Source organism: Telopea speciosissima, chromosome 1 (genome assembly GCF_018873765.1).
Source record: "Telopea speciosissima isolate NSW1024214 ecotype Mountain lineage chromosome 1, Tspe_v1, whole genome shotgun sequence".
Taxonomy (NCBI): Eukaryota; Viridiplantae; Streptophyta; class Magnoliopsida; order Proteales; family Proteaceae; genus Telopea; species Telopea speciosissima.
Genome location: NC_057916.1, coordinates 19938403 through 19951586, shown reverse-complemented (window position 1 = coordinate 19951586; position 13184 = coordinate 19938403). Strand labels below are relative to the sequence as shown.

Genomic DNA, 13184 nt, shown 5'->3' with positions numbered 1-13184 from the left:
TTTTTCCTCTTTACATGAAGCAACTTATCTACCTACCCATAAAATCAATTTGTCACGTCTCATCATGGATTAAGGTATTGGTATTGAATGAGACATATTAATCGATCCGTATTGATATCGATCCTGATATAATATTGATTAGAAAAAAAATAGTGGCACTTTTTGAATTTTTGGTCATCCGATATGCTCCAATATATATGGGCATTATATTAGTGTCGATAGTGACTAATACCAATATTGATACCCTGAATTAAAACGTTGATCCTTATGAAAGAAAAACTTTGATGATTTAGAGAGAGAGAGAGAGAGAGGAAACTTAGGTGGTGGATTCACCGAATTGCGACTTTCACCTAACATCATGAAGCGCAAGGGCAAAGTTCTTTCCGACAACAGAATCTGATGTCCCATTCGATCCAATATTATAACCCTAGTCAACAATTTTTTTTCTTACAATGAAAGTGACACAAATCAAACTAGTGGGGGTGAGGGTTGGATGAGAATAATTGTCACCTCCAATTCGTAGACACCTCTAATTCCTCCAATTCCTTTAATAGGGGGAATGGATCCCACTTTGGACAGTGTTTTTGGGTAGGAGGTAGGGTGATCATTTTCAACCCCATGTGAGGAATTAGAGAAATTTGAGGAGATAGTGAATTGGAGGGAATAACGATTTGTTGGATGAAAGGTATTTCAATCGTTTTATTTAATAATGAGAGTAGTTGACTGTTAAATTACTCCCAAAACTCAATTCAATATAATGATTCCCTTTTTTTTTAGACCAAAAATAATTAACGGAGTTTTCCCACAGCCATGGTCAACCGCTACTCCCTCAACCGATGGGATTTGATGGTATCCCAAGGGTGTTATGCAATAGTGGAGGTATTTTCGAGCATTCATAAATAAGGTGAGACATTTATGGCCATTGATGGTTGCACATTTCCTTGACAAGTGATCCAACGATTTGCATTCAAAATATGATTGACTTGATTCAATTCCATTTTTAACAAGGCCAAGGCCAAGGCCATAGTAGGATACTAGGATGGCCCGATTTTATACGCGATGAAAGTTATCCCTGAGGCACTTCCCAAACAAATGTTTTTTACCCACAAAGTGTACAGTCATAAATGCCCTTAGATGCTCCTTTCAGTTCTATGATATGGTCAATAAGGCAGGAGAAAAAAATTCAATTCATATCCATATACCACTGTACCAGCTCTTCTAAGGCACAAGCTTGAAGGAACACATATTTGACCCAATTTGGCCTACCATTGTTACATTACGAAGTCAAATAGACTTGATCTGTGCTCCAGTAGACACCAAAAAAGAAAACGAAAAATAAAATCATTGTGTTATAGCTCATTAATGTTGCTAAATAAAAGCAATAGATTAGTAATGGGGTGATTAAGTGGATAACCATAGTCTCCATACCTCTCTGCCTTTCATGGGGTCGGGTGGGATGGTCATTTTGCCCCCTCTATGTCTGAGCATAGGGTACGCACTCTCGAACAAAGTTTTTTTTCCCTCTAGTCTTAAGTCTTAACTCTTAACCATCCGTCCATTCCTTGTGAGTGTCATCTCCTCCTCCCTGTTAGTGTTATCTCCTTTTATTACCCAAAAAAAAAAGTGTTATCTCTTTCCTTTCATGAATATTTTGGGCTATCGAAGAGTGTTCATGCCATGGCTTGAATTACTACTGAAAGGGTATCAAGTCCCTCAAATGAAAACAATGGGCTTGAAAGCAGCCCATTTAATAACTAGACTATCCAATCAAACTTAATAAAAGCCCATTTGTTAAGGGTGATCGAAAGTTTTCCTTCACTCATAAAGAAGGAAGAATTCTTTCTTGACAGGTGAAGTGACTCCATGATTAAACTCTTAGGTCATTGTTACACTCCCACTTCCTATTGATAAAGTCAAAACTATCATTATACTACCACACATGATTCATAATCTCGGATCAGATCAACCGATATTGACTCGTGAAAATTTGCCAACCTTTGGCTACATGCCTAGTCCAAATGGTTGTAACACCCCAAAAAGCTTATAGTAGATGCCCCCAACTTATTAGTTCAAGTCAAATTTGGTAACCCAAGATAAGGTAGAAATCCACAATCGATAGGACTTTTGCCCTTGTTTTGTTCCTATTTCCAGCCATTAATCGTTTTTATAGAAAACCTACTTTTCAACTACTTCTTCAAACTTTTATTGTTCAATCTCACCATACGAGTTCAAGATCTTCTCGTGAATATATATAAAAACTCAGGAACATTTAAAGAGTCTTTTTAAACTAACCCAGTGATAGATTTGGGTTCTCTATAACGCGATATGGTGTGTAACGCACCATCCAACGACCCACAATGCGTCGGAATACAACTTAACATACATGTGGATAGTGAACTGTGTGCCCAAACACTATAGGCCTTTGGATGCGTGCAACAGAGGAGCCCAACGCTCCACGGATAGCTAGAGAACCAGAAGAGGTCGTGTAAACATCACTAATTATGTCTAATAGGCATTTTCCTTTCTGCACTTTGAATCCTTTTGGACCTTTTCCTCTCTATTCTACACACTCGATTGGATTGGAAGAAGCTAAAGAATAAGACAAGTCTTGGAATTGAAAGTAAAATAAGTTGAAATTTGCAACCACTCCCACCTGCAATTTCCCACGGTTCAATCACTTGCCCTAAATTCTTCATTCAAAGTAATACATGTCAAAGGAGCTGCTTCTAATTGGTTGAAACTGCTGATGACCTTATGTATAGGGAAATATTAGTTCACAACCTAACTCCTACATTGGCTCAATAAATTTGATACAACTTCTAACTCTTAAGGCTATGATTTCTAGTTACATGTCAAAGTATTGCTGGTGTTTACCCAAAAAAGTTAATGTATTGTTGGTAGCTAATTAAGTTCTCTTTATATCGTTCAATGAGGATGAGAACCCTAGTGATGCAGCCTCGTTGGGATCTATGGATCAGGAGAATCAAGACACACTCTTCTAACACGAATACAAGAAGAAAATGAAATCGCATGGAGAAAGCTACATTTCTTCTAGAATGTGGTATATAACTCTTCTAGGTTAATTTTAAAGTTTATACACTCAACATGTCTGCTAAAAGCAAATTGAATTCTTCCATTCACTCCATGTTTGCAATTGAAAGCATTACATTTAAATAGAAAACAAAATCATAAACTCAAACCTTAAGTACTATTAACCTACAACTGAGATTAAACAATAAAAACCTATACCCGTTGAGAATTTACGGAGAAAATAAACCTAAATAAGGTAACATTTAGTAAAGTAGTTCCTTGGCAGTTGGCACACAATTTATTCCTAAAAATAGCTTAAATAAAATATGGAGAAAGCAATAAAGATCGTCTTCTAAGGTTGCTTAGTTGGCGGCTTCTAGCTTGCTCCTCAAGTCAATCTTTATTTAAAAAATAGGGCTAAGGAGGATTTTTTCAACTAACACTTGATGAATTTTCCAAATCAAAAAATAGAAACTAGGCCATTTCTAAAACTGAGAAATTGACCCTTTGATCAACCTTCCAAAAATAAGAATGGGGAAAGATCTTTCTTCAGCGGACTGTTTCGCCTTTGAAACACGTCAGAATGGTCAAAAAGTGCATACATCAGCACCATAGGCCCTAACTCCGGTAGAGCTCTTTGAGATCTTCAATTTGATATGTATTTTGACCTATTTTGGTTCAAGTCCAAATCGGGTGGATTACATGGGGCAGTTTTGTATTTTTTTGGGTTAGGGTTTTCTTATATAATGTTGTTATCTCTTTGAGAGATGATAGAGAGGATTTTGTATTTTTTTGCTTCACAAATTAGTGGATTCGTACTATCACTCGACCGTGAACGTAGCCTTCTTTTTTGGGGGTGAACCATGTAAATCTTGTCTTGTACATATATGTTCTCTTTCACTTTGCAATTAATTTCTTTTGTGAAATGCCATTCTGGGGGTTGTTTTTTCTAACCAGAGGAACCCTCAAAACTCAAAAGGCCACAAAAGACTACTAGGCCTGAAAGGCACTATAAGTCAAACCAAACCAAAAGCCAAAGCTCTACCAAAAACAGTGACCAGCCCCTAAAGATCAACTCACCAAAGCACTACAAGTCAAACCAAACCAAAAGGGTAGAAATATTATTATTTCCATAGACCAAAGAATGAAAGAATCCTTGATGGGCTTTCCAATTTCAGAATAGGAAGGTAGATTATTGATGATATCCATAGACCTCCCAATATTGTAGAATCCCTATTGTCAACATAATAAAATAGAAAGATCTCCTGCAACCTTGCAATTGTTTGAAGCTGAATCTAGTAGGAATCCAGATGAGTTGTTGACTCATCCACAGTTGGCCCAATAGGGCCAGGACATGCTGAACCGAATCGGTGATGTGGCAACTCGGTTCGACCGGGTCTTTGGGCCCGGATGGGATGATTGTTGAGGGCTTGCTGAGCTGGTCCATCCATGGTCATGGTGTGGTTGGGTATTGACCCCATTGCAATTTTAGGATTTAGGTTTGGGAATGCATCACTTCACCAAAACTAAATAGATTAGTTCATGTTTGTGAAACTCTGAAGGCCACTATGAGGTTTGACACTAGATAGGCACAGCTATGCTCCATCCTTTACTTCAATTCTATTTAATTTACTGTGGATATATCCAATCAAGGAGGATTAAAATTATACAAACCTAGCTTCTTTATCCATTTGGATAGATGGCCAACATGATCACTATGCCTTGAATTTCTATTTCCATTCTTTGCATCAAGAATTCATAATCTATCATATAATTAGGGATAGATTACTTTGTTACTTAGAGGGGGAAAGTTAAAAGAAATTAAATGACCTAAAAAGGACCCAAAGGGGTGTGAGATTAAAACTTCTCTGATTATGACCTTTTCCTTTTTAACAAGAAGGATTAATTTCATACATACACAAATTAATTAAAAATAGTAACTTGACAAAGCCCTTCCACCAACATCAGACTTAAAAGTAAACAATAAATCCAATCAAAAATATATTTCCATCACAGAATATCACCCCAAATACAGATAATATATGTTCAAGCAATTCATACTTAATCTAAGAAGCTACATTAAAATAACATTTGCAACTTAATTGAAACCAATTTCCTATCTAAATATCTCATATTCTGTGAGAATCCACAAGAAAGTTAATATTTTTGTTGTTTTTTAAATCTCTCTAATCCTACTGAAGAAGCTTTAATTCTGACTCTCTTTCAACTTCAAAATCCTGTAATAAAAGAAAGAAAAACTAATAAGTCCTTCTACAAAGATGCAATTTTCAGAGTATTTAAAGCACATCATTCATTATCTGAAGTTAATTAACAAGATCAATCAAAAGGTACGGTGAGTCACACAAGAAGGTAAAAGAAGGAAGATCATAGATACCCATATCATCAATTCTGGCAGAAATGAGTCATTTCTTAGTGGTGGAATCTGAGGAGCAGTCACAGAAACTGTCACTCTCCACCTCCCTCTTATGGAAGCTCCTGTGGCAACTACAAGCAGCACACCTTAGGGCAGCACTGGTTCCTTCCTCTCCAGAAGCCATGAATTCTCTACAACCGTCTACCGCGTAACCGCCGATGTTTGCTGCATGGTTCTTCCTGCACTCTCTATACCTCACTACCTTATTCTCCTTCTTGGCCAACGAACCATTAGAGACCCTCTTTGGTTCTTCTTGAGGCCTCATGTTGTACTTTGGATAACAAAGTGAGGCAGGAATTAAGGTTCTTGGATCTTAATTGTACTGGCCGGATTGATATGAGAGAGAGAGATGGAGAATATTGAAGAAGAAGAAGAAGAAGAAGAGGAAGATGTTTGTATAAATGGGTAGGTTGGAAGAAGGTACCAAAATGAACACCATCTCTTCACCTCTTAGAGTAGATTTATAAGAAGTTTATAACTTTAGATTGGAAGAGGTGGTGGTGGGCTTCCTTTTTTTCTTGTTGGGTTGTTATGTTTAATAATGTAAGAGTCTATTTAATATTCTCGCACGAGATTTTGAGGACTCTTTCATCTCATCTCATCTCATCTCATCTCCTTAATATTTTGAAGCTTTAATTCCATCCATATTCACCATGGGAGGAAAATGTTAATTTGCCTTCCATTCCAATCATTCCCTTAAACATTCTTTCATCCTTAATCATATTGAACTAAATCTTTGTCATTGTCATCATCCAACCATAGTTCAACTTAGAGTTACAGTTTAATTTGAACCATAGTTCAAATTAAAGGGGCTTGTGATGAAATTGGTTTTACCTTCCATTGTTACATGGATAACTATCCTAATAAAGATTAGAATTTATGAAAATCATAAAAATGAACACAAATTAGAATTAAAAAAAATAAATCAAAAAACTCTTTTTATATAAAATTAAGGGAGACCGTTCTCTGTGGGGGAGCGTAGGGGTCATACATGCTCGACAACCAATAAGAGCGCGCACTGGCATCTCAGGAGGTAGAATTCCGCTTTTCATTGAGGGTGGGGCGATTATTCCATCCCCACTGTGTCTGGACGTGGCCTCCTCCTAACAAAGAACATTTTCCTTAAAATTAATTAGTATTAAGCAATCCATTTTAAAGGGAAACCCAATTTGGGGTGTAATTCTAAATAATTAAAGAAGTTTTCGAACTGGACCAGGATTTCATTCCATGTCGTTATTGCCATTGTATGGGACTAGTGCACATGACTCTCGCTATTGCGGGGCAGCCTTACCCCCACTTTGCGGAAAGCTATTTCTATGCTTAAAATACGCAACCTAATAATTGTAATAGTGCAACTTAACTGTTGCGCCAAGATTCACCCACTAAAGTAGAAAATGACCATCCCTCCTAATTTTCAAAACTATAGTTAGTATTCATTTTTTTCCCTTGGATGCAAATGTATGTTTTTTTTTTTTTTTTTTTTCCTTTCTAGGTAGAAAGATGCATGCAAACTTTATTAAGTTAAGATGTATTATATGTGGAAGGGGTTGGGCATAACCCTAGTATCCATGGATTGAAATTTGAATATCAAACTATGGTTAGAGCTTCGAAGAATTTGGAATGGAGGTATAACTTCCCACATTGTTGGTTGGAGTCCTCCAATAAAAACACTAAATATGAAAGAATCAAAGGATATTAGTTTCCTTCATTTGGTTGTATTTTTATTGCGTAGCAATTCATTTAAAACCCAAGGTCAAGAATTTACTTCAATAACAACCAGATTTTTTAATCCAATTCCAACGGTGTTTCTTAAAATCAATTCAAAGCCCTAAGACCTAATTTTAAAAAGAAAGTTATTTGATTAGTTGACTCAAATCATACTATTTGAAGTACCTTCACAATTGGATTCACTTTTAGAATTCATGGGGTGGGGGGTTCACTATTGTAAAATAAAAGTACATCCGTGAAGCATGTAACATTATAACCCCCATCACACAACCCAATGGAACTTGAACCAGAATATATTTAGCCCTATTTGTATTAGTTGAAGCAACCTTTTTAGGGTTTTCTTTCTTAGTCACTATGTCTAGTGAAGTATAACATTTCACTAGCTATTTACCACATGGCAGTAGATGGGTTAGTTCATGTGATAGAGGACCAAGCAAACATTCGATTAACACAATTTCAGCTTAAAATGAGTAGAGTAATTAGGAAGCTAAAATTACAAAAGTAGATATCATTTTGTAGTTTATATTCATCTCCTTTTGATGGCATTTTAATAATTTTGTTAAAACTTCGAATAAAAGTTTGAGCAACTTTCTTCGCTTACTTTGGACTATAATTTGCACATTAAGATGCATGTGGGGTCTTCGATCGCATGGACTAACCTATATACTATCAAGTGACAAATAGTGAAGAGTTTTACTTCGATCACTAGGCATAGTAACAACAATTTGAAATGATCTTGTTTTTTTTTGTTGTTTTTTTTTTCTTCCACGAGAATTTGAAAACTCTCTCTCTCTCTCTCTCTCTCTCTCTCTCTCTCTCTCTCTGTCCAAGAGTGCCTGGGCGTGCCCAAGAGTGTCTCCCTGCTTTTGTCCTTATAAAATGTAATGGGCCATTTTCCCTTCAGGGAATCATACGTAGAAAAGAATTTTGCAAAGATGAAATGAGGACCCAAAGGAAAATAATAAAAAGGAAGAAAAAGAAAGATTCCAAATGCCTCATAAAACTGTTGTCTGCCTTTTTATGTTTGGATCCTTCTGTGTTTTGCTACAAGACAATATATTTGACACTTCCACTGTTTTTTCTCCAAAAACCCTCCAAATTAATTACTATAAATATTAAATACCCCTAAAGGCCTCACAAATACACTAATTTTGCACAAACACCCTCTTTCCCTTCCCTTTCACCTTCCTCCCCGAGTATTATCCTCTTTAATTCCCTATAGCTTGGTAGTGCGGCAGCGCTAGTGTGGATGGTCGACACGTGGCAGCTTGAACATCCAACGGTCCAAGCTCATTGACTATGTTGAGTTCATACTGTTGGATGTCCGAATTGCCATATGTCAACCATCCACACTAGCACTGCCACACTGCCGAGCTATAGGGAATTGTAGAGGATAATTTTTCCCTTCCCCCCACAGTATGAGCTCAACATACAGTGTGGATGGTCGATACATGGTAGCTTGGGCATCCAACGGTCCAGGCTCATTGACTATGTTGAACTCATACTGTTGGATGTCCGAACTGCCACATATCAACCATCCACACTAGCATTGCCTCATTGCTGAGCAATAGGGAATTGGAGAGGATAATTTTCCCCTTTCCCCAACCCCACCCCAACCAAACATGGGAAAGAGAAAAAATCCTTATTAGGTACCTAACCCTAGAGAGATCTAAAGGGAGATCGAAAATCTAAACTTTGCAAGGTGTGGGTGTATGAAACGTCCTCGATGCACAGGATAAACAGCCAAATACTATGAGACACTTAGACGACAGGCTATGGGCCATCTGGTGTGATTCAAAACACTCTCTCTCTCTCTCTCTCTCCTATTAAATTTGTCTATGGGTTACTTGGGCATGGATATATGGAGCACCTTTGGCGCATGAAAGCATATAAGACGCGTGGAAGAAGGATCATGGTGAACGTCACATGCCTTTGATATTTTTTTCGAGAGCCAATGTAAAGCCCCAATGTAGGGATCGAGTATTTGAAAACATAGTTGGAAAACTAGGTTTTAATTAGGATGAGTCACTCGAATCGATAGATGACAAGATTAGGTCATAGATCAAGTCAAGTAAGACTCAGTATTTTTATCTGCGTCATGACAAACTTGACAAGCTTAGTCGTTTTTTAAAACTCTATAAAGTCGATTTACTTAGAATCCGAGTTGAGTAAAATAGTAAATTCATATTCTGAAACAATAAGAAACCCTCAACTCCCGTCTAATGTTTAATGGTAAAAACTCAAAATGCATTGATATGTGATTCCTTTTCTTTTTTTTTTCAGCTGGTTTTTCATTTTTTCTATATTTTTTCTGATTTTTTTACTTTTATTTATATATTGCATTAAAATTTTAAAAGATATGACTCGGGTTGATCGGGTTTGACAAGACCAAGTCATCAGGTTTTCTGAAAAATGAGTCGAATCAAAAACCCTGATTTTCCAACTATGATTTGAACACATGTTAGAAATACGTTTGAAAGCCAAGAAAAGAAGAAAAAAAAATGTGACATGCTAGATATTTTCTTTTCTTCTCTTCTCTTCTTACCTTCCAAACATAGACTAAATAGTAAATACTTCTCAATAACTGGCGTACTTTCGTGGAGCTCTCTCCTATGTGATATACAATCAGGTAGCCAAGTGCAGCTCAGGTTCTCGTATAGATGTCTAGGCCGCATAGATAGAATCAAGCTGTGGGGCCCACCTCTCTTGGATTCCATATGTGTGTACTCAGACCGTACAAGAATGGAGCCAGCCTCCCTGCCCTTTGAAAGTGCCCTTTAGAGCTAGTAGCGCTTCTATTTTTATTTCTGGCTTTGAGAGCACCTTCAGCTTTAACGTTTTATGGGCTAACTGTTCTTACATTCTCTAGCGGTGATGGATATATATAGCCAACCATGCCCTAATAAAGAGGGGATATAACAACCCAGAAAGAGAAAAAAAGGGACCGATTTCAATTGGAACGAGAATGAGAAATAGGTAGTATTTCATTTCTTGAATGGTTTGGTATGGAGCCGGAAAAAGTGGATAGCTTTGGCTGTCAATGTTTCACATGCCTCTCTCTCTCTCTCTTTTTCTCTCTTCAATTTTTGTGAAACGTATAAGGTTATTGCGGCCAGGTCACCCACAACCTAAATGGTTGGGTAGGAGTTATACCTACTACTCATAAAAAATACACACAATTGTTTTGGGTTCCTACCCTCATGTTTTAGTGTCGTACACTTCCCACTTGTTTGATCTCTAATTGGCATCTATTTCTATCTTATCTGTTCATTTGTAATACTTTTTAAATTATATGAAAATAGTGAAATTAATTCTTGACATAGCATGGAAAATTTTCATGTTGGGGTTCCATGTGATAGCCAGAAGTAATGATTCTACATCTGATGTGAGTAATCTAATGTGAAGACTTATAGGTACTTGAGCACTCTCTTTTTAATGGTTAGTTTTTAAAGATAATTTCTACACATAAGTGTCTATCAAGTGGTATCAAAGTCAGGACGTGACAATCTGATGTGTCTCCGAGGATGAAGTCAGAAAAGATTTCGATTACACCCTTCATGAGGAGGAAGAAATTGTTGAGATTCCATGTAGAAGGCAAAACTAACAATCTCACATCCGATGTGAGTATCAGAAAGACTTATAAGTACTAGACTAGCTTTCAAGGATGAGTTCTACATGATCCCTAACACTTCATTCATGAATCATGATGGGTCATATATCACCAAATTTGTTAGAATTCCAAATAAAAACAACCGATCTCATATCCAATGTGATAATTCGATACGAATATTTATATAGATTTTGATACCCTCTTCTTAACCGCTAACTTTTAAAATTGAAATTTATAAATTAATGCCCTCGTTTTACGTTGAGATTGTACTTTTAAACGTAACAGATGAAAAGATATTCTATGTACTTTGGTCGAAAGTGTCACTCCTTTTTTGCTGGGAGATCACTCTCAACCGCATGGTCACACCTCAGATTGTCCATTAGTTGGGTAACCCTATAAGTTGGCCACATGTTTAGTGCCTCAGTGTGCATCACACATGTACCCTTTTCATGCTTTTGTGCTTATTATTAATTCCATATATAACTTTAAAACTTAAAAGAAGGTTATTAATCTATTCCTTTACCCAAAAAGAAACCTAAGGAGCTTGATCAATAGGCCTAAACAAACATATACCTAATTAAATTAAAAACAAAAACGATTTTATTATTAATTGAGTCTGACCCATTAGGGTCCCAATAAGCATATTAGTGTTTTTTGTCGGTTAATTTCTTAATCATTGCCCATCAAAGAATGATACTAATGGTCCCATCATGAACAAACGGAACCCAAATAGAAATGGAAAAGAAAAAATAAAAATTTTAAATATTAAAAAAATAATAATAAAGGAAGAAGGAACAAAGAAAGAAAACTGCTATCTTGTTTGTCGGGCGCATTGTCCCCATGGAGGACCACCTGAAACATCAAGGCACCACCTAAATAAAGCTTGACAAGATGGCTCGCCCCTCCTCCTCCTCCTCCTCCTCCTCCTCTTAGGCTCCAACTTTGGTTGTTCTTATTATGAACCCCAATAATTTGAAGCTAAAAGAATTTGGAAATCTTTTCATTTTTCTACTCTATAGTAAGTTGGCAAAATAATATGGGTAAAGTACACGTACCTCCCTAGAATGCACCCAGTATTCTACGTACCCCCTTAAGTTGCTCAATATTTCGTGTATCACCTCTCAATATTCTACATACCACCCATGCTTTACACCCCAAATGCCACATAGGTCCAATCCGTTAAATACCACAGTTAGATGACAATATTTTGATCATTTTACCATTTGCTTCGTTTTCTTAAATCTAAAAAGACTTAAATACCTTCACTTATTTGTTGCCCAAAACTAAATGAAAATGACAAATTTACCCTTTGTTTTATTTTCATAAATGAAAAGACCTAATTGCCCTCACTTATATATTACCCTAACCTAATTTGAAAAGACTATTTTACCCCTAAATATTTGTTCCTAAAAACCCCAAAATACCCTCATCTTCCCCAAATCATCTTCTTCTTTTACATACCCACCACCACCACCACCACCACCGCCACCCACCATTAACACCATCACCAAAGCCAATACTACCACCACCACCACCGCCACCCACCATTAACACCATCACCAAAGCCAATACTACCACCACCACCCACCATTGCCGCAGCCACCATCACCACCACCACCACCCACCATTCTAGAAATCGAATCCTGATTTGGGGGTAAGAAAAAACACAGATTTTTGTTTTTTTTAATTTGTAGATGCAACAAAGTAGCACCACCTCTGTTCACTTAGTTCTTTCCTTGTCAATGCATTTAACTTAATTTTCAGTCTACAACCAACACAATATCTTCTAAAGTAACAATACTAATCTGTTACACCTGTAAACAAATTCTCATAGTGTCACAGTAGGAAACAAATTCTTCTCTTTACTCTATTTTTCTCCCAATTTCAATTTTTCTTTTTCACATTGTTTCCCTTTCTCACTTTTGGAGTTTGGTCTTTGAATAAAGGGAAATAGAGAGGTTAGGAGAGAGAGAGAGGAGCAAAGCCTTCCACTAAAAACCAGAGATGGAAGTATTAGAAACTCTGGTTTTATCTGGTAACAGAACTTCCAAATCTTTCCAATTTGTGAAAGACTCATCGCAAATCGCAATTTTTTGTTTTCTTCTCTTGATCAATCATTATCTTTTTAGTTGTTTTCTTGCATTGGACATCAAGATTAGTTCAGAAAAGTTGAATTTTAAGTATATAAGTTTCATCATTGGGTTAGGGTTTCATCAAATTGGTTGATAAGAGAAACCTGTACGGAAATTGATTTGTTTCCAGAGAATCTACCTCGCATTTGTCTTAGAACCCAAAGCCAATGGTGGGTGGTGGTGGTGGTGGGTATGTAAAAGAAGATGATGATTTGGAGAAGATGAGGGCATTTTGGGGTTTTTAGGAACA

At 36.7% G+C, this 13184-nt stretch overlaps 1 protein-coding gene across 2 annotated transcripts; it reads right to left on the bottom strand.

Moving 5' to 3' along the window:
- Positions 1-3912: 3912 nt before the first annotated feature.
- LOC122648783 (mini zinc finger protein 1-like) lies at positions 3913-5752 on the bottom strand. 2 transcript variants are annotated; one of them, XM_043842005.1, is made up of 3 exons: positions 5445-5752; positions 4385-4387; positions 3913-3924 (listed from the first exon to the last, which is right to left on the bottom strand). In XM_043842005.1, exon 1 carries the CDS (start codon positions 5727-5729, stop codon positions 5454-5456), a length of 276 nt encoding a protein of 91 aa, XP_043697940.1. In that variant the 5' UTR covers positions 5730-5752; the 3' UTR covers positions 3913-3924; positions 4385-4387; positions 5445-5453. The 2 variants fall into 2 exon arrangements, with proteins under 2 accessions (XP_043697940.1, XP_043697939.1); XM_043842004.1 differs by lacking the exons at positions 3913-3924; positions 4385-4387 and adding an exon at positions 5191-5267 and having other exon boundaries at positions 5426-5752.
- Positions 5753-13184: the final 7432 nt, after the last annotated feature.